Here is a 26,052-nt window from a genome sequence, read left to right on the forward strand (position 1 = left end):
GACATAAATTCAGTATTACCTCTCAGTGTGTTGTCTCTCCCAATGCTTTTCTCATTCAGCTTTTGAGTTAGAGCACAAAGCAGCCTTGTTCATGAGATTCTTATGGCGATGCAATGAGGAAAGTGGTCTTCAATGCAAAAGAGTTTAAGACTCATTTACTGAAATTAAGAAGCCCTGGTGGGTTTGGTTTACTGGGCAGTGGTCAGCAGCAGGGCCTTCTTGGTGGTAGTGCCCCAGTAATGGAGCTCTATCCAGCTGGCACCATGAGGTCATCTTCTAAATGACAACCAAAGGCACATTTTTCATCCAGGCATTTCTTGGATAAGAATTTCTCCAGAAGTAGACTGATTATTTTTTTTAGACTTTTAAAAAAGAATAACCTTTTAATTTCTGTATTTTTATTGTCCTGGATGGTTTTATCTCTAGTATTGATGATTGACTTCATTGTTTAATGATTTACAGTGACAGGAGTTGGGAGAAAGGCTTTGGGAAGCCCATTACCTGTCACGAGAGTTATTATTAAAACAGCTGAGTTCTGGAACTCTGCAGTAGCTGTCAAGTGAATGAAGAGTTGAGAGATTTCCCACTTAATATATTTGCCCTCAGTCACTCATTTGGATGTCTTGCCTTACACAACGGCTGCCTTTATCAGCTGTTCCTAATTCCCTGTTTGAGGAAAGCATTGTTGTGATTCTTTGGCATGCTTAATTAGGAAGTCATGCTTGTGTAGAGAGTGACAAATCAATAATAAGGCTCAATGGATAAACCCATAGGTGTTACAAGTAATTAGATCTTTATTGATTACTAAGGGTTGCTAATTATTATAGTGTATGCTGCAGATATTTTGTTCATTTAATGAAGCTATATCTTTTTTACCCCTTATAACTACTTATTTCTTGACTGTCATCTTGTTTTGAATTCAGTCATTCACTCCTTCAAAACTTGCCCTTTAGTACTTCATCTTGCTGCACACAAAAGAGGATTCTAGATACTTTAATGACAATATTCTTGCTAGCATATATCTTCACAAGCATGTTGGAATCTTAAAGTCACATCTGAATATATGCCATATAGGCTTGAAATGAAATTGTTAAAATAGCTGTAATGCAAATATATCTTAATGCTCTTAATGTATATTTGGTCCAAAATTAGCTCTGATTGGTATTAGCATATGAGGTGATCTGCAGAACTGTCACAAACGTGTAGGAATTCTGTAGATCTTCTAAAGTATCAGACAATCTCTTTCTGATGATGGTCTTGCCTTCCAAGATTGAAAAGAGGCACATTTACGATGATTGCCCTGCAGCTCAGTATCAGAACTGATAAATAACGAGTGAACTTGGTCATTTCTATAAATACATTTACAGGGGAAAAAATAAGTGTAGAAATGGCAATCAGACTGCAGGGCTGGTCTCTAATTTCCATATAGGGAGAAGGGTTGAGCTAAGAGAAGTATCAGAGCCTATAAAAGCTTTCAAAGGTAAAAGGTTTCTTGGTGGCTACGGACTGTCAGGGGTAAGTTTTGGTTTTTTTAAAATTCTGCCATTGCCCTGATCTTTTCTCTCTAACAAGGTGCAGGATGTACTCCTACTTTAGGGAACTTTAGAGTGCCATGAGATTAAAGGCACTTTTCTTTGGTGAAGTGTTGTGTGGTCCATTCTCTGCTGTGTATTTTGAGCCTTTGCTCAAAAGACTCTAACAAATTCTCAGCTGTTGGGCTGCCTGAGGATCCTGGATGCATTATCACATATTTTGTCTGTTCCTTTGCAGGTTGAACATTTCATCCAGTTCCTTTCTTCTTTCTGTTGAGAGTAGATAATAAAAAGGTGAGAATCCAAGTGTGGTTATTGAGTGTCTACCCTTTCTGGTAAATTGCAGTTTTCTATAGGTCTCTTGGGTGCTGTAGTTTCATTTGATAAATGAGTCTGCAGTGGATTTGTGGGGCTAGGATTGTGATTTTGTGTTTCTGAGTATGGGGATGAAAGTTACCTCTCTGAGCTTTGATTTCCCTGTATATGAACTGTAGATGGAAGAACAGAGCTTAATCTTGTTTTGAAGAGATAAGAACAACCTCAGCTAACATCACTGCCAACTTTTCATAAAACTCAGCTTTGCAAACAAGAATCTTAGCTGTCCATTATAAGTTGTTCTGCCCAAGGTTGCTTACTGATGCAGCTGTTTCTCACTTACAGCACATGCAGATTCAATACCACTTCCCTATCTACTATGCAGAAATACTATTCAATTCATTTAACATCCTTTTTAATATAGGTGGCAGTTCATAATCTAAGTACTCTTACTTTTGCAAAACTGGTATCACTCTTCCTCCAGCAGACAGAGGGGTGCAGCAGGTCTAGTCAGTGCTTCTAGTGAATGATAAGGAGCTGAGCTTCCATTTACACTAAGATGAGAAGAAGCAAAGCCTTGTCCCTCTTCAGAATTTCTTGTTACTGTTTAATATGCTCAGTTCTTCCCATCTTCTGAGCCATTAAAGTATGCTTTGGGGAGTGGAAGTCTCTCCCATCAGAAGAACCTCCTCAGCAAAGAACTATTCCAAAAGCAACCATCCCGTTTCATCTCAGACCATTGTGGGACAAGCAACAAAGTCTAATGCAAAAATATACTTAAGGAAGTAGCTTTATGGACAGAAAATTGTTGTATGAATTGAATTGATATATAAAAACATACATTAGTGTCCTTGTTGATGTAGATAGTGCCACATAAGAATGACAATACCAAAAAAATCTAAATTCTTCCTATGTTGATGGGTTGTTATCCAGGTTATATATCTACTGTGGCATAATAAGAATTGAGTTAGAAGCAATATTGCCTGTATTCATTTCACATTATTCATGTCCTATGCTGTTTGGAAAACAGTAGAATATAAATGTGATGATAAACAACTTTTGTGTCTTTCTGTGCTGTTCCTATATTGTCATATCATGTTATATCATTTTCCCCATTTACCAATTTTTTAGTCTCAGCAATTGATTTTTATTAAACAAAATTGACTGCAAAGTGCTGTCTCTGATCCTTAAGATTTTGCACCTGCTCAGCTATTTAATGAATACCGAACCACTCTTGTCATTAAATAGGTGCATTTATACTTCTTCTTATCTTTTGCTGGTACTGATAATTTGCTTTTTAACAAAAGTTCTCAGAACAATTTTCAGGCAAAATTTATCAAAGGTTCTTTACAGAGGACATCTATCTATAGTAGAATGAAATCTTACAAACTACCAAGAGACAGACAGGCTGGCTTGCTTAAGAACAAAGGAGTTTTTGCCTTGCTACTATGATTAATGAGAAAATAGTTGAATGTTGGAACTATTTTGCTTATCTCTATCTATCTATCTATCTATCTATCTATCTATCTATCTATCTATCTATCTATCTATCTATCATCACTAGATATAGGAACAGAGGTCTAATGCTGTACTACCTGAACATCCCTAACCTTAAACAAAACGGACTAAACTTCTTGCATCTCTTTTAGCTGCAGCCATGAGCAGGGATGCAGAAATGGAGGTTTTCGGGGTGGCTGCCTCTTTTCTGCGCAAGTCTGAAAAGGAGCGAATAGAGTCTCAGAACCAGCCCTTTGATGCCAAAACTTATTGCTATGTGGCTGAGCCCAAAGAGGAATATGCCAAAGGGAAAATTAAGAGCTCTGAAGGTGGGAAGACTACTGTAGAGACGACAGATGGCCGGGTAAGCATCTTCCATGGTTTGGAGTGGGGTGGAGTAGGATACTTTTTAAACTTACTGTAACTTAAGCAACTCTTTTGTTTAAGAAAATATCTTTCTGGTGCAGTTTGAGATTTTTGGAGTTAGATCCAGAATCACTACATAGCCCTGACACGTACTGTATATGTTGGAGCAAAATCCAATTCCATACATTCCCCACTCAATTATTCTGAGGATAAATGGGGCAAGATTGTACATTTCACTTGGGTGAGTTGCTGTAAATAATTCTAGCACGGGGGCATAAGCTATAGTTTTTCCTTAAAAATGTCCTTTGGATCCCAAAGACAGATGATACAAAACTGTAATTTGCTGGGCCATTCATTCAAATTTGGCTTTTGGCAATTGTTGCATTTGAAGACTAAGTTAAGGTTTTTGACCAGTATAAGCCTCAATGCAAGATGACGCTCCTTGAAGGCCAGCTTTAAGGGGAAAATGACTGTCATGTTATCAACAGCTTCTAGATAATAACAGAATGATGACATGCTTGTTCAAAGTATTTAGTCGGAACTGAATCTTTAATTCTGCCCTACTCTGTACTTATAGGAAGCCTTTTCCTCTTTGCATTTCAGACAATAACTGCCAAGCCAGAGGATGTGTATCCTATGAACCCACCTAAGTTTGACAAACTTGAAGACATGGCAATGCTGACACATTTAAATGAACCAGCAGTTTTGTATAACCTCAAAGATCGCTACAGCTCCTGGATGATCTACGTATGTTTTATCAGTACCTGGTACCAGGGCAAAATCTCAAAAAGAGTAGATTTTAACAATTGGTTTTGGTTTTCATGCAGACCTATTCAGGGCTCTTCTGTGTCACTATCAATCCATACAAATGGTTGCCTGTGTACAATCCAGAAGTGGTAGCTGGTTATCGGGGCAAAAAGCGTACTGAGGCACCTCCCCACATCTTCTCCATCTCTGACAATGCGTATCAGTTCATGCTAACTGGTAGGTCTGCTTCAAAACTGAAAAGGGAATAAGGTTGTATAAACAGAGCAATACTGGGGTGTTGGGGTTGCAATAGCATGAGTCTTAACAAACCCTCTCATACATCCCTCCTTGCATGAAATTAATTCCAGAGTTGCTACTTAGCATGACTTGGCATGTACCTCTGTAGCTTTGTAAGCATATTTTTTTCCCCTCTTCCTTTGGCAGATCGTGAAAACCAGTCTATTCTGATCACGTAAGTAGACAGTTCAGATCTGCCCTGCTTGATTACTGTAGTAATACAGTTCTGATACAGATGATATTTCTTTACCTGATGATTGATTTTTCTTGCTAGCGGAGAATCTGGGGCTGGAAAGACTGTCAACACCAAGCGGGTCATTCAGTATTTTGCAACAATTGCAGCTGGAGAAGGAACCAAGAAGAAAGAAGAGTCCAAAACAGGCATGAAGGTATGAAGAATAGATCTAATCCTAGATGTGCAAATAACATTTGGCTGATGCCTGAGAAATGAAAATCCCAAAACTCTAAGCCAATAGAGTCTGATTATTTATATTGTTTTCTGTCTTAAGTTCCACAGGGATTGCTCAGGTGGAATTCTTATCATCAGTAAGAGCTAAAACCAAAGTAACAATATAACAAAATAACTACACATTAAGAATCCTTTAGAAAGATCTATGCATAGCTCCATAAAAAGTTTTATTCTGTTTTCCTTTAAATAAAAAAGAGTTGAATTGTAACAAATAATCATTACATTTAATAACTGCCCTGAATTATTTTATGATACCATCACAATACTTACTTCCAGTGCTGTTAAACCAAAACCCCAAATCCTATGACATACGTAGGTTCTAGGACATAGACTACAATGATTTACAATTATGATCTTATTCATTTCGTCCTGAATGCTGACAGTGTAGACATGGTTGAATGGTAGATTCTATTCATCCTTAAACAGAATAGGTGACTGGATCATGAAATCTATATATCTAAGCAGGCAGTTTCTAAGTCCCCCAGGAAATTTAGCTCCCCTTCAGCTACCAGCAACATTTCTAGTTTGGCAAACCAGATTTTATCATAACATTCTAGGCAAGACTTAAGAAAAATGTATTGCCTTCTTTTTCCCCCTCTCTAATCCTTCTAATTCCCTCCTTCTATTCTTCCCCTCTTTTCCAAGAGGGCCTTTTAGGAACAATGTTTTGAAAAACAAAAACCATGAAGGGAGCTGTAAGAATGCAAAATGCATTTTCTGCTTTTAGAATCTAAATATTTAATTTTATTGTTTTAATATGTTGTAAACTGCCCAGAGTCATTTACGAGGCGGACGATGGAAAAATATGATAAATAAATAAATAAACAAACAAACAAATCAGTTGCTGATTTTTGTTTCCTGCGGGGAAATAATTAATACACCACCTAGTAGTGGTGTGCAAAATGTTTTGAACTCTAATCATTTCAAGTCTGAAGTAGCTGTTTTGCTTTTGTTGAAAATGTTCTGAGCTTTCTTTGCTATTGGTAAAGTTAGACCAACCTGTTTTGAACTCAAAACATTTTGCACATTTCTGAATCTGAGCACCAATGACAAATCATTTATCTTAAGAGGGAAGAGCGATGTGTGTTTGGCACGAAAAAGTAGTGAGGAAAGAAAGGTCTTGTCAGAATTAATTTAAATTCAGTGAAGGCACTGGAAATTTAATTCTAGATTTCTCATTCCCTATTCACTCACCCATTAACTGGGCCTAGGGGAAAAAAATTAAACATTCTAAACCCATTAATTGGAAAATTGGTCACATTTAATTTAATTAAGCTTACTTCTATACAAGATTGTGCAGCGCTTTATTTCCTGGTTTTCAAATATTTCTTCCAATACTTCTTCAGGGGACACTTGAAGATCAAATCATCAGTGCCAACCCTCTATTGGAGGCCTTTGGGAATGCCAAGACTGTTAGGAATGACAACTCCTCCCGTTTTGTAAGTGATGAACTCTTTGGCAGGAAGTTTACTTGCAGTCTCTTCAACCAGCCTCTCCTGCTTCTTCTCTTGTTCCCCATGGAGCGATTCAAGCTGGGAAAAAAAAATCCCACGTCTTCAATGGAAGGCTTTAAAAAAAAATCTAATTCCAACACAAAGAAGCAATTGGGATGGGAAGTACTCTACTTCCCATGTAAATGTATAGCTATTCCTCCCCCAAGGTGACCACCCCCTTTCTCAGAAGTTACAGTGGAAGGTTTTTCCAACTGGGCTAGTAGGTTTGTTTGGGTCAGACTACAGGCTGTGATATTCACACAGGTCCTGCTGATTCTTGTGTGGGGGAGGAAATTCAGAAATAAAGTAGTTGGAGGAAGCTTTAATCCTCCCACCCTCACATGCCATCTCCAGCGTTAACAAAGTGGGTCAGCTGCATGTACATAAATAAGGTAATATATAGTTTGACCCTGGGCATGACTGTGGGTTATCACTATGAGAATGGGTTTGTGTGGGCCTCTTATATGTGACGGAGTGGGTGGGTATGGGCCCCTCTGGTATATAGCACCAGAAGGTAAGCCTTTACAGAAAGTGGTCCTCCAGCTAAAAGGAAGGATCCTCTGCTTATTTACTTTCCATCATCCCAAAGCTGTCATTTTTTTTATCCAGTAATAACCATTTTATAATATAATATCTACCTGTTACATTCTTGGAACAATTCAAACATACTGGGAAAATCCTCACTGAATAAAACCAGTGGAGGAGAGCCGTGTTAGACTGTGATGGCTAAAAACCAATAGCAATCTGGGGGCAGCTTTTCCAGTAACAAATTTTATTAAAAGGCATATTTTTCTGAGCTGCCACTCACTCCATCAGATGCATGGAGTCTGACTGAAACCTGACAGCTTTGTAGTCAGGCAGTTCAACAAAGAATGGATAATTTATATATGAGTTTTGTACTGCAGATTTTACAGGTTTCTAGAAAGTTCTGAAATGTTAGCTTCATCTTGGCTTCAGCAGCCATCTTGTTGCCTTTTAAAATCATTTCTTGTAGGCAGGAGTGGAAGGGATGCGAAAGAAAATACTCCATAAACTGGAGTAGTTCTAAGGCACACACGCATTGCTCCTGCCTATGTGGTAAAACATTCTATACCTATTAGGAAATCCTTGAATGAAAAAGATTTCAACCAAAACAAGGTTTAAAACACATGCACGCAAGGACATTTGTTAAAACATAGTGACTTACCTATTTACTCTTCAGCAGCAAATGATTTCTTAGAAAATTGTACCACCTTCAAGAGACAGAATAAAACAAAAAAACATAGCAAAATATTCAGTTAAAAAAGTGAATCTAATCCATATGTTGTGACTCATTAAACATTCCTATATTTCTGAAATGACTGTTCCATCTTTCTACCCTTTAGGGAAAATTCATTAGGATTCATTTTGGTGCCACTGGAAAGCTGGCTTCTGCAGATATTGAGACCTGTAAGTAGTTGAATTGCAGTATAGTCTATGTAATGTCTACAAAATTGGGCTCACAAACATTAATTGGACTCTCTGTTGTAGATCTTCTGGAAAAGTCAAGAGTAACCTTTCAGCTAAAGTCTGAGAGAAGTTACCACATTTTCTACCAGATTCTGTCCAATAAGAAGCCAGAACTAATTGGTAAATAAGATTTCCATTTTGCCTTTCTGAACCTTTCATCTTATCTGATAATGTGTGTGGTAAATAATATGGTGCCTTTTTTGTTTTACTCTGTTGACTCTTTCCTGCACCAGAAAGCTTATATATGGAAATCCCTAGAATTTCAGGAAAGCTTCCCATTTGTATTTCAGAAATGCTTCTCATTACAAAGAACCCTTATGACTATCCATTCATAAGCCAAGGCGAGATTGCAGTCCAGAGCATCGATGACCAAGAGGAGCTAATAGCTACAGATGTGAGTGAAATTATGATGTAGAACAAAGAATGTAATTCCTGCCTAAAAGCATAGCTAACGGCAGCACTCTTCCCCACTTTAGACAGCCATAGACATCCTGGGCTTCACTTCTGAAGAGAAAGTTGGCATCTATAAACTGACAGGAGCAGTGATGCATTATGGCAACATGAAGTTTAAACAGAGACCCCGAGAAGAGCAGGCAGAACCAGACGGCACAGAAGGTAACAAATTCCCCAAGTTAGCTTTCAAATCTTATAGATAATACGATTCAACTGCATGATTTACAAAACACCTCTGGAAAGAGCACATTAACACTGGGAAGAGGGCTTCTTCTCAGATTTCAGCAATGAAACGTTTGTTTTCTCTCATGTGCTTTGTGCTTTTTATAATGACAACAAGTGTGGTGGGATTAAATTTATTATTTTTGCTTTGGATGCCTTATTGATTGAGAGGTAGAAACTGTGAAGGAAAAAGGAGTGAGTTTTGAAAGAGAGAGAGAGAGAACCATCTTGAAGTTGTGATACTCCTTCTATAGAAGATTTCAAATGGAGAGCAACTGACTTTTTAAATGTGTTTTGGTTTCTGAGGACATTTTTGTTTTTCACTGATTTTGAATGAGCAGTAAGGACTGAATGAGCAGTAAGGATGAGCAGTAAGGATTGGTACTTGACCAAGGCTGGGTTTCATAACTGCTCTGCCCAGAAATGTCTGTGTTGTCTTCCTGCTTCCAACTCATACTGCCAATTCACTGTTTGTATTTTTCACCACCCGGATTATTCTAAGGAAGTTTCACAAAGGCTTGTGTTTCTTGTGTGTTCTTTACAGAGGCTGACAAGGCAGCTTATTTGATGGGTCTAAATTCTGCAGATTTGTTGAAATCCCTGTGCTTTCCTCGGGTGAAAGTGGGGAATGAGTATGTGACCAAAGGTCAAACTGTAGATCAGGTGAGTGCAGATGACAAATCAAAACCATCCGTTAGTCCATATGTCAAACAACAGGGAAGTGTATTTCTTCCTTTCAGGGTGTTCTTTAATTTAGGTCTACCACTTTGAAGGGAATTGTGACGTTTATCCTATTTAGATTGTATCACTGGAATACCATTTAGAAAAAAAAAGTTCCACGAACAGGAACTGCCAGGAACATGCAGTGACTTTCAACAAGAAGACATCATTTCAATGAAGGGCAATTCCAAATGAAAACTTAATCTGTTTGTCTCCTGCATTGCAGTTGGCTTTTCGTGATGCCGACTTTAAACATTCTGGTCAAGACTGCAATGGTCTGGCAGTGGGGCCAAGAGCTGGTCACTCTGGACTATGGTGTCTGCAGGCTCTGATTGGTCACTACTCTGCTTGCCTTTCCCATCTATACAGGGAAGACAACGCTTGCAGGCTGGCGCCTCTGTGGGCCAGTCTACCAACACTTATTTTTTCCTTTTGGAAATTGTTCTGTCCCCATTAGCTCCTCCTATTTTTCACTGTTTTCTTTGCATACATGGATGCTTTCATACCCACCTCCCATATTCTGTCCTTTGACACTAAAGCAGACCCTTTCTTTTTTCCCCTTATTTTACCTCTGTTGCTCTGATGCTACATTTCACTGTAGGGTTTAGGGTGGAAAAGATCATTTCTGAAGCAGAGGCGGGGGTACATTTGCAATGGGCTGGGAGTTGGTAGAGGACAACTTTATCTATTCCTGCACTCAAGAAGTGGTGGATGTCCTGTACTGGCAATGGGGCAAGCAGAAAATGAGGATCTGCCTGAGAAATAATAACATATACATACCAATTACCATTCATATATCTCAGGGATACTTTCTGAAGATCTCTAAAACAGGTTACAGTCTGACTTAAATATGTTTTAGAGATTCACACAAATGCCTTTTAAAATTCTCTACTAATGGTTTTTCCAGTTTTCTCCTGGGTAAGGAGAAACAACTTCTCAAAGACAGGACTATCCCTCAGCTGAGACAATAGCACAGATGGTTGGAGAGATGTTCCCCCTTGGTTTTAATTGAGGTCTGGGAAGCCAGGAAGCTGCAGACTGCTGGACAATTCTGAGACAGGACATTCACACTTACCCCTTCATTGTTTCATAGCCAAATAAGTGCAAGAATGCCACATTTCATCCAGGAGAATTTATCTTCCCCTTTGAAATATAAAGTAGCTGCTCATTAATTGAATTGAATGAGGTCAGGTAGAAAGAAATGCAGGAAAATATATTGGCCTAGCACTAATATGTGCATGTCGGTTCTTACAGTGGTCTGTTTTACTATTACTGATCTTAACTCTTCACTTGTTCCTAATTGTTTGTGGCTTGTAGGTTCATCATGCTGTTAATGCTCTTTCTAAATCTGTCTATGAAAAACTCTTCTTCTGGATGGTGGCTCGTATTAACCAACAACTGGACACCAAGTTGCCCAGACAACATTTCATTGGAGTCTTGGATATTGCAGGTTTTGAAATCTTTGAGGTATGCTGATGTATTACAAACTCTGGTTCTCCTTTGCCTTCTGTGCTCTATTCCAGCCCATGGCTGCAACAAGTGTCATGTAGAGTTGAGAATAAGAAAAACATCCTCATGTCTACAACAGAAAGATTGAGATCTTTTCTTTGGGAGAAGGAATAGTTAAAATTCCACCCAATCATAGAGCAGCTGGGATCACAGATGAAGAAAATCTCCCACTGCTCCTACTGCTTGCCTACCTGTTTCTTGTGCCTAAAATCCCTGATGAACTGAAGTTCCATTTACTGGAGAATCTATGATGCCCAAGGAATTATATTAATTGAATATATTTTGTTGTTAGTTTAACAGCTTGGAGCAGCTGTGCATCAACTTCACCAATGAGAAACTGCAACAATTTTTCAACCATCACATGTTTGTGTTAGAGCAAGAAGAGTACAAGAAAGAGGGAATTGAATGGACTTTCATTGATTTTGGAATGGATTTGGCTGCTTGCATTGAGCTTATTGAGAAGGTAAATTGTAATGTTATCTTATAAATAAGCATCCAGATGTCAGCCTTTTGAGGTAGACCAAGTTAGGAAGCAGACCCTACTTCATGGAGATACTGTAGTCGATAGCAGGGTTTCTCCACCAGCATTCCCTGGAACCCCAGGGTTCCGCGAGAGGTCACTAGGGGTTCCCTGGGAGATCATTTATTTAAAAAATTATTTCAAATTTGGGCAACTTCACATGAAACAGGTAAGTTATTTTTAGTTTAAAAACATTGTTAATTCATATGTACAGGTTTACACATGAACATAATAATTTTGTAACCTCTGGCCTATTTTTGAGCATGAATGTGCAGGGGTTCCCTGAGGCCTGAGAAATATTTCAAGGGTTCCTCCAGGGTCAAAAAGTTGAGAAAGGCTGGTCTATAGTAACAGACTCTTGAAAGCCTGTGTTTTACCTTCCCTTCCTGTTACACCCCAGGGAATTAAGGCAGAGTCAGTCTGAGTTCCTTTCTAATGTTTTCTTTCTTTCTTGGGCTTAAAACATGTTTTTGTAACTGTTGCTGTAGAGTTTCTCCAAGGTTATCTCTGTGGCTTTTCACACCAGTTGGTAAAATTCTGAAATAAAACTATGTTATTTTTTTCAACGTAGCCCATGGGCATATTCTCCATCTTGGAAGAAGAGTGTATGTTCCCCAAGGCAACAGACACGTCCTTCAAGAACAAACTCTTTGACCAGCATCTTGGCAAATCAGCCAACTTCCAGAAGCCAAAACCTGTCAAAGGCAGGCCTGAGGCCCATTTCTCTCTTATCCACTATGCTGGGATTGTGGACTACAATATTGGTGGCTGGTTGGAGAAGAACAAAGATCCCTTGAATGAAACTGTTGTGGCATTGTATCAGAAATCATCCATTAAGATTTTAGCCGCTCTGTATGCAACCTTTTCTTCCAAAGATGAGGGTAAGTTTCAAGAGCCCTTTCCTTTCTCTTCTAATTCATTAGTCAACTTTGCCTTAAAACTTTGTCCTCTGTTGTTATCACATCTAGCAAAAAGGTTGGGTAGAGATGATGACAATAAGAGAACTAATTACATTTATGTTCTGCTTTCTAACAGAAGGTGCTCATAAAAAGAAAGGTGCCAAGAAGAAGGGGTCATCTTTCCAAACTGTTTCTGCACTTTTCAGGGTAAGGATCTTTGAGACTTTTACAGAGATTATATTGCAGGAAGTATTTTTATATAGTTATATACATAAAATGCACAATTCTCTTTATATCTTTTTATAGAGATAGCTTGGAAACTAATGAGTATTGGATTAAATTGATGAAAAACCTCAATGACGTTATGGCAAATGACATTAACTCATACTTTATCTTTTTCTTCTTCCTCCAAAATTTTTAGAATAAAATTGAAAAATTAGTAGAATGATTCTCAGTTTAAAAATCCTATACTTTTAATTGCTTTAAAATACAATACTTGAATATCTCAAGTTTTTTTTAAAGTTCCTTTAAAAGCTACAGAATGTTTTACAATTGCTCTATTCAAAAACACAGGAAAACCTGAACAAATTGATGTCCAATTTGAGAACAACTCATCCACATTTTGTGCGCTGCATTATCCCCAATGAAACTAAAACTCCAGGTAACTTACAGGAGTCTCTTGGGTGGATTTCTGGAAACGCTTCAGGAGAAAGTCAGAAAAAAGCTGCCATTTTTCTTTGCTTTGGTCTTGCACAGGTGCAATGGAACACAAGCTTGTCCTACACCAGCTGAGATGCAATGGAGTGCTTGAAGGCATTCGAATCTGCAGGAAGGGATTTCCAAACAGAATCTTATATGGAGATTTTAAGCAAAGGTCTGTCGACTCAATTTCCTGTAAACTTGCCAGTTTGCATATTAGGCTCTTGTTAGGTAAATATTATCTCAAAGCAGTAGTGATACTCTACCCATCATGCTACGTATTGTAACTTTGATTCAGCAATGTATGCAAAGAAAGTCAGGCATCTTTTACCTGTAGAAATTTTCCTTGGGTGAGTTCTGCTACCAAGAGACAAACAAAAAACGAATCAACAAAAACACCCTTCTGTAAAGTAAATTGTATTACATTTGGCGCATTTATAGTGCTAACCCAGAATGAGATTAGTTTGTCTATAGATTGATCTATAGACGATGAGGTTTGTAAATCATAGTTTCATGCTTGTTAAGGGTTTGCACATCATGCTGAATGACAAACAAGCTTTATTACTGCTCAGCTTTATGTTTGTACCAGCTTTTCTGAACAGTTTTCTGAACAAGGAGAAGATATTAAAAGACTGCCAGTGAGTTGGAGCTCTGCCCTTTGCCACTGATTCCAACACTAAAATGATCTGTTTTGTGTTTAAATGGGCAGATACCGTGTACTGAATGCTAGTGCTATCCCAGAGGGCCAGTTTATGGACAGTAAGAAAGCCTGTGAGAAACTGCTGGGCTCCATTGATATTGATCACACTCAGTACAAATTTGGACATACCAAAGTAAGCACTTATCTGAGCTGAGGACTGGAGTACAAGCTTTAAATATGCAAGACACCTCCCCTACTTTCTGCATTCTTTTTTCAGGTATTTTTCAAGGCTGGTTTGCTGGGCCTTCTGGAAGAGATGAGAGATGATCGCCTCGCTTTGCTCATTACCCGCACACAGGCTATGTGTAGGGGGTATCTCATGAGAGTGGAATACCAAAAAATGGTGGCAAGAAGGTAGAATGCATTTCTTTTCCATAGCACTTGTTCATGAATGCTGGGGCTTCCAGAGTAATTAGATACTGATCCATATTTCTGCCAAAGAACCAAGGAGGCTTCTCCAACCTTCTAAGGCTATGGTTGCCTTCACATATCACATTATGTCATAATTAACTATGGTTTCTGGATAAGCCATGATTTGTCATGTTCACATAACAAGCAAATCACAGAACAACCGTAATGCTGGATTCATACAGTATCCTATTCATAGAATAAAAGCAAGGTTCCTAATATTCTTGGAGGTGAGCTTGTCAGTTCGGTTATATCTGGATGGCAGGCAAGCTGCTAAGGCAGTTAGTTTTGCCTGGACTTTTGTAATTATAATTGTTCTTTACTACTTTCTGGATTATTTTTAACTTCTCAGTCCAGTCTACAACCTTGGGCTTTCCTCCCAGGTATTAGCCAGGTTGAATTTCTTTAGCTTCCCAGCCCAGACAAGATATTCAGGTACAATTTTTCATTTCTTTCCTGCCTCAAAATAGAAGAAAAGAGGACTGCCAGTTTTCAGCATTTGTATTATCAAGTTCAACAATACAGTTGTTCCAAAATATGGGGTTGGGAGATTGTTGTTAGTCTCACGATGTAACTCCAGGGCCTTAGTATATCCTATTTTTATTAATCCACAATAAGTAACTTTCTGGAATGGTTTTATTACAGGGAAGCAATTTTCATGATTCAGTACAACATTCGCTCATTCATGAATGTCAAACACTGGCCTTGGATGAAGCTGTTCTTCAAGATTAAGCCACTGTTAAGGAGTGCAGAGGCAGAAAAAGAAATGGCCACACTGAAAGAAGAGTTTGAGAAAATAAAGGAAGAACTTGCTAAATCAGAAGCCAAAAGGAAAGAACTGGAAGAAAAAATGGTGACTTTGTTGCAAGAAAAAAATGACCTGCAGCTTCAAGTGCAATCTGTAAGGAACTTGCACATCTTTTCCATGATCAGCTTTAGGAGATGTGGTATCCTAAGTAGATAATTACAGGCAAAAGCCTATTAGAATTGTGTTTTTTTAAAATGTCTTTTTCAGGTGGCAAAAAGTCAGTCATAAAATGGTCACTTGTACTTTTGTAAGCAGTGTATTTCACAGTATGGGCAAAGACATTAAGGAAGCCTGGTGTCTCATCACCATCATTTCTGTATCCATCTTGGATTGGACAGGATACAGAACTGGGCCTCTGTTTCTAATTGTAGATAGAGGCAGATTGACATCTGTCTGTCTGTCTGTCTGTCTGTCCGTCTGTCTATCATCATCATCATCATCATCATCATCATCATCATCATCATCTCTCTGTCTCTATCATCTAGCTATCTGTCTGGCTATATTCTGGACTTAAGCCATTTAGGGCTTTAATTCTTTGAGTTAAGTTTCCAGAAGCAAAGAGAGGATGCAGGAAAGCTATAATACAATTCCATGGATATGTGCTCACAAAATTTTCACTGTATTTTAGACCAACTGCAGCTTCTGAAGGCTTTTCAAAAAATTAATCTCACACTGAGCATGCTACATCAATCTAATTCTGATGGGGTATTTTGAGAGTTCATAATTCACTCTTCTTAAATTAATATTTCAATTAGAGCAAAATGATTATTCATGTCTCCTCTTGGGAAATGTGACTGATCCCTCCTTGCTATCCTCTAGAATGCCCTTCCTTTCTCTATAGCTGATGCTTTGAGCACCAGAAGCAATATCATCCTTGCTGCATGTAAAAGAGAAAGCCATTCCATCACCTGCTTTGATGGAACTTGTTCTCTCTACAACGTGGCAATGCAGGGGCTGCGTCGGATTACTTTACTAATTTTATCTTGTATTCACCTAGGGCAATGATTTAGCTGAGAAATAACCCAAATTAAAAAAATAAAACTGAAGTATTTTTATAGGAAAATATATAATGCAACTATATATTTTAATCCCCTGTTTCCAAATATTTCTCTGTAAATAAGAGAACAAGATGAACTCAATAGCGTAGCAGAAGCCACAATTATTCAACTGTCTCTCTTTGTTTTTTTTTCCCTTTTCCTGCTTCATTTTTTTCTTTGACCACCTTCATCCTTACATTTTCCAAGTTTCCATTTATTTTGGTTTTATAATTGCAGCACAACTAGTTTTAACCAATGTCCTTGTGCTTCTGTAGTGAAAACATAAAAGACCAGCATTGAATCTTGACAGCATGGATAAAAATTGTGTGGTAGTGGTGGTGGTGAATGACTGGGCCAGTGTAATGTGAAGATGAGAGCTGGGTTTCAATATTAAATCTTTTGGGTTTATTTCTGAAATTCCAAAAAGCTAAGTATGATGGACTGTTGGGATTCAGGGGGTTATTTATGTACAGCTGGTGGAATTTGGGCTTCTTTCTTAAAAATTGACACATACACCCTTTTTTCAAGTTCTCTTTCCACCCTGCCCAATGGTTCTAAAAGCTTAACAGTATATGTTTGTTATTTGAAAACTAAAAATAATTTTAATTAATTAATATTAATTAAACTGAGCTATGAATTGAATCTGAGAAAGTTAAAGTTGATAATTAGTGTTTAAAGAAAGGACTGTTTAAGAAAGTGGAAACATTCTGAAGAAGAAGAAATAATGGTATCTTTTCTTTAATAAGGAAAGTGAAAGTTTGGCAGATGCTGAAGAAAGATGTGACCAATTGATCAAGACTAAAATCCAGTTGGAGGCTAAAATCAAGGAACTGACTGAAAGAGCAGAAGATGAAGAGGAGCTCAATGCAGAACTGACAGCCAAGAAAAGGAAACTGGAGGATGAATGCTCTGAATTGAAGAAGGATATTGATGACCTTGAGCTAACACTGGCCAAGGTTGAAAAAGAAAAGCATGCCACTGAAAACAAGGTAATTCAATATGAATTCCTGTCCACTGCTGTTGGTGAAAACCTCCAAGTGATTGGGTCGGAGTAGTGGTGAATGCATCCTTGAATGAAGGGAGCATGTTGCCTTCCTTGAAGGAGACAAAGATGAAGTTCCTGCTCAAGAAACCATCAGTAATACTGAACAATTATTGACCTGTCTCCAATCTCCTGTTTGGGGGGAAGATTGTAGAGAAAGTAGTGGGCTAAAGTTGCATAGAAATTTGGAAGAAACCGATCATTTTCAAACAGATTTTAGCTATCATACTGAGATTGCAATGGCCATTCTTATGATCACAGTATCTCCGCTGCCAGGTAAGTATGGTGCTTATGGATGACATTTAGTGAGACTGGGATGGGGGAATGGGACCTTCCTGGTGTTGTTCAATGTTTCAGTATCAACAATGGTATCCTCCTGGACCACTTCTGAGCACTAGGATTGGGAAGCACCATGTTGCAATGGATCTCCTCCTTCCTGGTTCCAATCAGTAATAGTGTTGACAGAGATAGAGCCAAAAGCTCCTCATGTATGAAATGCCATATGGTTTGGTATCTTCTTCTTACTTCATCTACATGAAATCTTTGGAAGAGGTCATAGGTTGACACAGGAGTATGTATCCAAAGTATGCTGATGATATCCATATGGAAGGCCCTTCTCTCCATCATCCTTGCCTTAATCACCTCTACATGGGGTTGCCCTTGAAGATCACTCAGAAGCTAAAGCTAGTCCAGAATACAGCAGTGTGTGGCTTTTTACAAACTGCTTCTGTGATACAATTGCTTGAGGGCTGCACTGCTTACCAGTTAGCTTCTGGGTGCAATTCAAGGTACCCATTGTCAACTTAAAGCCCTGAGTAACTCAGGACCTAGATATCTTCAGGCCTGCCCTCTCCCAATTGTTTTTTCCTGTCCAATAAGATTATCTACAGGTCACTTCCTCACATATTTCTACCTTCAGGGTTCTCAGAGGTAGGCCTTTTCAACTGCTGCCCCCTTCCTTGGAACAGCCTCTCCTGTGAGGTCCAGATGACCCCTATGCTGTTTTAGAATGGTCATCAAAACCTGGCTTTTTCAGCAGGCCTTAGGGCCAGAAATTTTGTGAATTGTTCCCTCTTGTAATTTTGGAGTTAACTGAAATGGAGTTACTTTATTTATCTCTGTGTCTTGCCTGAGTTTTGTATTATATTGTGTTGTTAATAATATTGTATTTTTAACTTCATTTATGAAAATGTAAATAAACAGAGTTGGCATTGATTGAAGCAGCATATGATGCCAGTAAATAAATAAATATTGCTTGAAAAGGTAGTTAATGGCTTTATATTGTTGATGAATGTAAAGAATTAGGTTCATTGAAGAACCCATGATTCTAGTTTAATCATTTCTTGCTTGAGATAGTTGCCAGGGTTTCATCTGCTTTTGAAGCCACCAGTTATGTTATGCTGTTTTCTATAGGTGAAGAATCTAACAGAAGAGATGGCAGTTTTGGATGAAACCATTGTGAAATTAACCAAAGAGAAGAAAGCCCTCCAAGAAGCTCATCAGCAAGCTCTTGATGATCTACAGGCTGAAGAAGACAAAGTTAACACCCTCACAAAAGCTAAAGCCAAGCTGGAACAACAAGTTGATGATGTGAGAAATTGTTCTCGAATTTTTACTGTGGGCTCTCCCAATATAATTGAACATTGAGCCAATGTAATCAAACGTTGTGCTTGTGATTTTTCTGGTATCATGCATTCTTATTTTAATTTGGGGAATAAACTCACGAGGTTTATGTTTAATGTTCGGAATAGAACATTGAAAACTTAAAAACTCTGAACTGGAAGGGGATACTATGGAAGCAAATCATCTGCACAACAATGAGGAGCACTACTTCATGTTTCCATTGACTATATGTGGGAATAGAGAAGGAGGATCCTTTTTCCTTCCACCCCAATATACACTGGAAATGCATTGGGGATATACGCTAGGGGTATACACTGGGGACAATAATGAAAAAAATCCAGATTCCTGCTGAAAATGTCCATTCCTTGTAGGGATGGACATCACAGTTTTGTTCAATTCAAGGAAAACATATAAATTGCCCAGTTTTGAGTCCAAGACTAACATTAAACTTATGTTGCAGCTGGAAGGCTCTTTGGAACAAGAAAAGAAAATCCGCATGGATCTTGAAAGAGCCAAGAGAAAATTAGAAGGGGACTTGAAACTAGCCCAAGAATCTATTATGGATCTAGAAAATGATAAACTGCAGTTAGAAGAAAAGCTGAAAAAGTATGTTATGTATACACTGTAGCTGCACATTAAATTATAAATACAATTATAATTACAAATAAAATTTACTTTAATTAACTTCTCTCTTTGCTATGTTACAGAAAAGACTTTGAGTACAGTCAACTACAAAGCAAAATTGAGGATGAGCAAACTATGAGTATTCAGCTGCAAAAGAAAATCAAGGAGCTACAGGCATGAATTGTTTCCCTCATATTTAAATTTTTGTTTCAGGTTATTTTTATTTGGTAACCACAATGCATAGAATGTTTGATTATATTTAATCTCCCTTTAGAGGTGGGAATAATAATATAATAATAATAATGTCTTCCTTATTTTAAAATTGAAATTTTACTGAATGAAGACTTAACACTGAAGTTAATGAGATTTCTTTGTTTCAGATGTTTATCTTTTCAACAGACAGCTAATGCTAAAATTAATGCAATATAACCAATTTTAAATAGGTACCTCTGAAGCAACTCTCCTATATCACAGTTTTTCATCTTTTTTTATCCAGTCCTTATTATTAGATCTCTTCACGTACAGGCCCCACCCAAATGTTCTGTCCATATTTTCTATTATATTTTTCCCCCTCCGCTGCCAAAAGGTCTACTATTCATTCCTGCCATTCTAGCTGTTAGCTTTATTTCTTCCATCCTGGCACCCTTGTAGTACCTCTGTCTTTCTTCAAAATGAAGACCATTTCACGAAGTATTACTCCACACTGCCACTCATCTTCTGTAGGCATTCCCCCTCACTTCCCTCTGTTCCTTGATGTCACTGCCATTGTTGCTTATAAAACTCTTTAAGTATTGTCTTCATTGATGATACTGCATGGACTGCCATCACAGCTGCTACCATGAACGATTAAAACCTTCTCCTATGTAGGCTCGTATTGAAGAGCTAGAAGAAGAGATTGAGTCTGAAAGAGCAACTCGAGCCAAGGCAGAGAAGCAGCGGGCTGATTTGTCACGTGAACTGGAGGAAATCAGTGAGCGGCTAGAAGAAGCCGGAGGGGCCACCTCTGCCCAGATTGAACTTAATAAAAAACGGGAAGCGGAATTCCAGAAAATGAGGCGTGATCTGGAGGAATCTGCCCTGCAGCACGAAGCCACTGTTGCGGCTCTTCGCAAAAAGCATTCGGATAGCACAGCTGAGCTCGGGGAACAAATTGACAATCTGCAACGCGTCAAACAAAAGTTGGAGAAGGAAAAGAGTGAGTTTAAAATGGAAATTGATGACCTGGCCAGTAATCTGGAGGCTGTTTCCAAGTCTAAGGTATTTGAAAATAAAATCATTCACAGATCCCCAAATGTAGATTCTTGGTTATACACAGCTTTGTAGACACAAAGGCATAAATGTATAAGAAATCCTCTGAATTCTCTGTTACTACAGGCTAATCTAGAAAAAATGTGCCGCACATTAGAGGACCAGCTTAGTGAATTAAAGGCCAAATCTGAGGAAAACCAGAGATCAGTGAATGATCTAACCACACAAAAAGCTCGTCTACAGGCTGAATCAGGTGAGTAAGACATTGAGGATGGGCCAAGATGCACATAAGGGCTATTCCGGAATCTTTTTTTCCATCAATTGATAGTACCTGGAAGGTATTGAATATACATATTCAGTGATATCTGTGCAACTCAGTTTATCTGCAGCTTATTGTTATTCCAAGTCTTGAACCTAACTGTAGAGACACTGATCCATGCAGCTACACTAATTTAAATTCAAGTGCTACATCTCATTAGGGACAATGAAATATTTTTAGTGAAGAAATAGTCCTTAAGGTCCTTTGGAGAATTGTTGGCAGCCACATTCTAGCCGGATACTGAAGTAACAGAAGAAGATGAATGATAAACTACCATGTCAGCTAATGTAAGAATGAAATAAGAGTATGTGATTCTGATTCAAACATTCAGAGCTTTAGTTGTGCTAGGAGAAACCTCACAGCTTTGTGAATGCCCTGCTAAGCTTTGAAATGTGCAGTCTGATAATAGGAAATGCATGAATTTTGCACAAGAAGGAAAGAGAGCATGTCTGACTTCCACTTATTTAATTTCATATATCTGGTACAACTTGTATATGGGCAGTATATTTCTCCCCGGTGAGATGGGAGATATGTGGGAAATACTCTCATACATCAGAACAGGTTATAGCAAGTGGCAGGATCTGGCTTGTTTTGTCTGGGCTCAGAAGCTAAACATGTTTGGGCTTGGCTAGTGCTCAGATGGGAGATCACTAGGAAAATCTATGGCTGTAGGCTTTTCAACATCCTGGAAGTAGCCAGCGGCAAACAGTCTCCATGATTTTACAAACCAACCTCATCGATGTCTACATGAAGTCAAAAGGAGTTGGACTTGACACAAAGGAGATTTTAATTGATCTTGCTTACAGTGATCAAGAGTTATATTAACTGATGTATTCTACTTGCTTAAAGAATAATAATATTTAAAAATCTTCTTTGTTCAAAGGTGAATTGTCACGTCAACTTGAGGAGAAGGAAAGCATAGTATCACAGCTTTCCAGAGGCAAGCAAGCATTTGCTCAGCAAATAGAAGAGCTGAAGAGGCAGCTAGAGGAAGAGACCAAGGTATTCATAAGCAGAGAGTGCTGGAGAATATCTGTTATAGATTATTAAAAATAATGGCATTGTCATTTTCAACACTTGAGCCATGTTTGGCAACAAACACTCTATCTTCCAGTGTACAATTGCATCATGATGAGTCATTGATAAGAGTTTATTTAATAGAATTGATCTGAACCCTTAGTGAGCAGAAATCTTGTCACATATCATAATTGTATCACAGGCTTGACATGTTTACAATTCTGAGACTCCGTTCCTCAGATGTTCATCTGCATAAAGTCTCATAGAAATCAGTGGGGATTACTTTTGAGTAGACATGCATAGGATTACTGTCAATGCATTTTCAATTTTAAATTCCCCCTTAATCTGTAAAATATGGATTCAGTACTTGAGGACATCAAGAACCTTTTTGATTTAATCTGTCCAATTATAAATAAATTGCTGAATTAAAAAAAATATTAACTCAAGCTCATCATGATAATACCTGGCATTGCTTATAGATATCTTCTACAATAGGGAGCCCACATTCAAGAAAGGGGGCTGCTTTTCTTGTAAGCCACATGATTACAAGAAATTCCATAGCCTTGAAATATACTCTTGAACATTCATGGAGAATGCTTGAGCAGTGTGAATAAACTACCTGACTTGTATTCTCATTACAATTTAGGAGTAAGGTCTTTGCACAATTCATATAAAACAGAAGCATTAATGTTTGTGTATGAAGTTTGTACCATGCTTACAGGAGAATATATATTATAATCTGAGTTCAGGGATTTCATAATGCACTATTAATTCATAGGCAAAGAATGCATTGGCACATGCTTTACAATCTGCTCGCCATGACTGTGACTTGCTCCGAGAACAATACGAAGAAGAACAAGAAGCCAAGAGTGAGCTCCAACGTGCCCTGTCCAAAGCCAATGGAGAAGTGGCTCAGTGGAGAACCAAATATGAAACAGATGCTATTCAACGCACAGAAGAGCTAGAAGAGGCAAAGTAAGTGAGAAGAGAGGAAAAGTGACAAGCGAACACCATTTTACACACTAGCTTTCCAACTTTTATACACTCAAATTATCTATGTGTGTGAACATTCCAACACAAACCGGTAGCTCCTTCTTATCAGATGCAAGGACATTCATAATCTTCCATATAAATGTCAGTGTAAGAGATACTTTGCATCTTAACCTTCTGGCAACTCAGAAGAAGGAAAAGGAAAAGGAAAGGCTGCTGATGTGTGATCCATTGTCTGCATTTTTTGTTTCTTGTTCTATATGAAGGTTTTTTTTTCTGAGAACTATATGAATTTCTTAGAAACAGATTGTGCTAAAAATAACACATTGGATTAGATTCAATCTTATGTTAGGCTAGGGTTTGTTTTGCTCATTTTCTTAAAATAAACTGCAATGCCTGGTTCCCGCAATACTAAACCATAAACTTGGTTTACAAACAGTAGCTTGTTTCACACAACAGACTAAATTAGAACTGTACAAATGATTAGCTTAGTGTAATGTGTGAATCCAGACACTGTATTACACTTTAACTTTTCTAAACATAAAAGTCTTCAAGCATACAGCTATGCCTTAAGTGACACCATACTGAACCAAGCTGATTCATAGAGAATCTAAATACTGAATGGAGCACCATTGTTTCAATCTGACTTCTTTAAGGAAAAAACTTGCTCAGCGACTTCAAGAAGCTGAAGAGCAAATTGAAGCTGTGAACTCCAAATGTGCTTCCTTGGAGAAGACAAAGCAGAGATTGCTATGTGAAGTGGAAGACCTAATGGTGGACGTCGAAAGAGCAAACGCACAGGCAGCTGCTCTAGATAAAAAACAGAGAAATTTTGACAAGGTATATTGTGAAGAACTCTCTGCTCTAGTATCACAAGTTTTAAAAGTCTATTGCCACCAGAAGTATGACCAGATTTGAGGAATGGAGGAATGCTGTGTAAAAATAACACTTGGGTTTTGTAAACCTGAATTTAGGATTTAGCTTATAGTGTAAACTTAGCTAATATCATTCTCAGGTCTTCTCCCTGTGTACTAACCTGTACATAAGCAAGTCAGGTTTATTGCTTAACAGTCAGTGATTTGTGCTAGCTTGACCTGAACCTTCTTAGCTTACTCAAGATACCTGTAGCTGGTGTGTTCAGACCATACTGTGGGACACGCAAGTCATATCTTGACTTGTTAAGGTTGAAGGGTATTACCTGCTACTTGAAGGCCAGCGGGGTTAAGGAAATGATGTATAGGTAGAAATGCTACTGAAATACTGGACAGATTTAGCAAAGAAAAAGCAGGCACACTCAGCATAACAGTAACTGACTCAAACGCATTGGATATTAAGATTTTGGCAGAATGGAAGACCAAGTATGAGGAGAGCCAGTCAGAACTGGAAGGTTCCTTAAAGGAAGCTCGCTCCTTGAGTACTGAACTTTTCAAAATGAAGAATGCCTATGAAGAAACATTAGATCAGCTGGAGACAATCAAGAGAGAAAACAAGAATTTACAGCGTAAGTACTGTATCTTGGCCTTTTGTTGGTATTTTAACTCTAACTCTGGGCGGGTTTTATGTAACCCGCCCAGAGTCACTCTCTGAGTGAGAATGGGTGGGGAATAAATTTGATATATAAACAAACAAACAAACGCAGAGGGACTTAGAATTATGCAAAGACAGAATTTTCTCATTGCTAAACCTTTATGATGTGAAAAACTTATTACTGGAATTATGTCCATTTGGGTTTGACTTTGTGTAGGAAAGCTCAAGAGATTATTTAAGCAGGAGTTAATCAAGACAAAGGGCCATCCAGCATTATGGTCTGCACTGAGAATTGCCAAACTTCACCATGTTCTCAATTCTATACTATGTGAAATCTAGGCTAAAATAAGGTGCCCCAGCCTAACAGTTCTGTTTTCAAAAATGATAATCTCTTTCAAAGATACACTTAGTAACAATAATGGATTGGATTAACTTTACACAATCCATATGAACAGTTCAGCCTTTTCTGGGATTATTGTCCCAGTGAACACCTGAGTGAAGCAGGTATCAGTCAAGATTTAAGACAATACATTTCCTGTGATTATAATGGGAAAAAAAGTTCAATGATCATGGGAAGTTGTGGCTGCATGTGTTCGTGATCTTATGATTTACATATATTGAGTGGAGATATTTGGTATGTTTGGAACTGATGGTGAAAATGCAGATACTTTTGAAGCTGACAGAAGAAGGCATCAGTGCTCTGCTTAAGCCTGTTTGCTATATGGTTACAGGCAGATTACTCTCCTTTTATTCATTTAATCAGCTATTTGTGTGTGCTTTAATATTTTGTAGAGGAAATTGCTGACCTCACAGAACAAGTTGCTCAAAGTGGCAAATTTATCCATGAACTTGAGAAAGCCAAGAAGCAGGTAGAGGCAGAGAAATCTGACATGCAGATGGCTTTGGAGGAAGCAGAGGTAAGAGGTTAAAAATGAATTTAAAAAAAGGTTGTTAATTACACTTTTATATGTGTCTTTTTGAGGGGGCAATGAAAATGCTAATTCACATCAGTTATTTGATTCTGTGTGGTATATCCATTCATTTAGAAAACCTTCCATTTGGACGCTAAATAATTTTAAAATGTTCTTCTAAAAAGAGCCATAGTCAATTTAAGTTGCTCAAATCCAGTATCCATATGCATTTATTTTCCAATAGGCAGCTCTTGAACATGAAGAGGCCAAAATTCTTCGCATTCAGCTTGAGTTGACTCAGGTTAAATCTGAGATTGACAGAAAGATTGCTGAGAAAGATGAAGAAATTGATCAGATGAAGAGGAATTACCAAAGAACAGTGGAGACCATGCAAAGCGCCTTGGATGCAGAAATACGGAGTAGGAATGAGGCCATAAGGATTAAGAAGAAGATGGAAGGGGATCTAAATGAAATGGAAATCCAGCTGAACCATGCAAATCGCCTTGCAGCTGAGGCACAGAAACATCTGAGGAATGTCCAAGGACAGCTCAAAGTACTATCAATTAATGTTT

At 38.1% G+C, this 26,052-nt stretch overlaps 1 protein-coding gene across 1 annotated transcript in view; it reads left to right on the top strand.

Annotated features, from left to right (window-relative positions):
• Nucleotides 1-1,491: 1,491 nt before the first annotated feature.
• The window catches only part of LOC134489860 (myosin-3), a 30,089-nt gene continuing 5,528 nt past the window's right edge, over nt 1,492-26,052 (top strand). Inside the window, exons 1-34 of the mRNA XM_063292733.1 lie at nt 1,492-1,515; nt 1,771-1,826; nt 3,497-3,708; nt 4,314-4,457; nt 4,538-4,694; nt 4,902-4,929; nt 5,029-5,143; nt 6,570-6,662; nt 8,081-8,144; nt 8,226-8,324; nt 8,495-8,598; nt 8,681-8,819; nt 9,424-9,542; nt 10,917-11,066; nt 11,401-11,571; nt 12,200-12,509; nt 12,664-12,734; nt 13,101-13,188; nt 13,284-13,401; nt 13,936-14,059; nt 14,144-14,280; nt 14,980-15,235; nt 16,926-17,168; nt 18,635-18,811; nt 19,305-19,450; nt 19,552-19,642; nt 20,336-20,725; nt 20,843-20,969; nt 21,919-22,037; nt 22,831-23,027; nt 23,699-23,882; nt 24,378-24,543; nt 25,362-25,486; nt 25,725-26,033. Coding sequence (XP_063148803.1) covers nt 3,505-3,708; nt 4,314-4,457; nt 4,538-4,694; nt 4,902-4,929; nt 5,029-5,143; nt 6,570-6,662; nt 8,081-8,144; nt 8,226-8,324; nt 8,495-8,598; nt 8,681-8,819; nt 9,424-9,542; nt 10,917-11,066; nt 11,401-11,571; nt 12,200-12,509; nt 12,664-12,734; nt 13,101-13,188; nt 13,284-13,401; nt 13,936-14,059; nt 14,144-14,280; nt 14,980-15,235; nt 16,926-17,168; nt 18,635-18,811; nt 19,305-19,450; nt 19,552-19,642; nt 20,336-20,725; nt 20,843-20,969; nt 21,919-22,037; nt 22,831-23,027; nt 23,699-23,882; nt 24,378-24,543; nt 25,362-25,486; nt 25,725-26,033 — 4,965 coding nt within the window. The 5' untranslated portion in view covers nt 1,492-1,515; nt 1,771-1,826; nt 3,497-3,504. The remainder of the gene's footprint in view (nt 1,516-1,770; nt 1,827-3,496; nt 3,709-4,313; nt 4,458-4,537; nt 4,695-4,901; nt 4,930-5,028; nt 5,144-6,569; nt 6,663-8,080; nt 8,145-8,225; nt 8,325-8,494; nt 8,599-8,680; nt 8,820-9,423; nt 9,543-10,916; nt 11,067-11,400; nt 11,572-12,199; nt 12,510-12,663; nt 12,735-13,100; nt 13,189-13,283; nt 13,402-13,935; nt 14,060-14,143; nt 14,281-14,979; nt 15,236-16,925; nt 17,169-18,634; nt 18,812-19,304; nt 19,451-19,551; nt 19,643-20,335; nt 20,726-20,842; nt 20,970-21,918; nt 22,038-22,830; nt 23,028-23,698; nt 23,883-24,377; nt 24,544-25,361; nt 25,487-25,724; nt 26,034-26,052) is intronic.

Source organism: Candoia aspera, chromosome 2 (assembly GCF_035149785.1).
Source record: "Candoia aspera isolate rCanAsp1 chromosome 2, rCanAsp1.hap2, whole genome shotgun sequence".
Lineage (NCBI taxonomy): Eukaryota > Metazoa > Chordata > Lepidosauria > Squamata > Boidae > Candoia > Candoia aspera.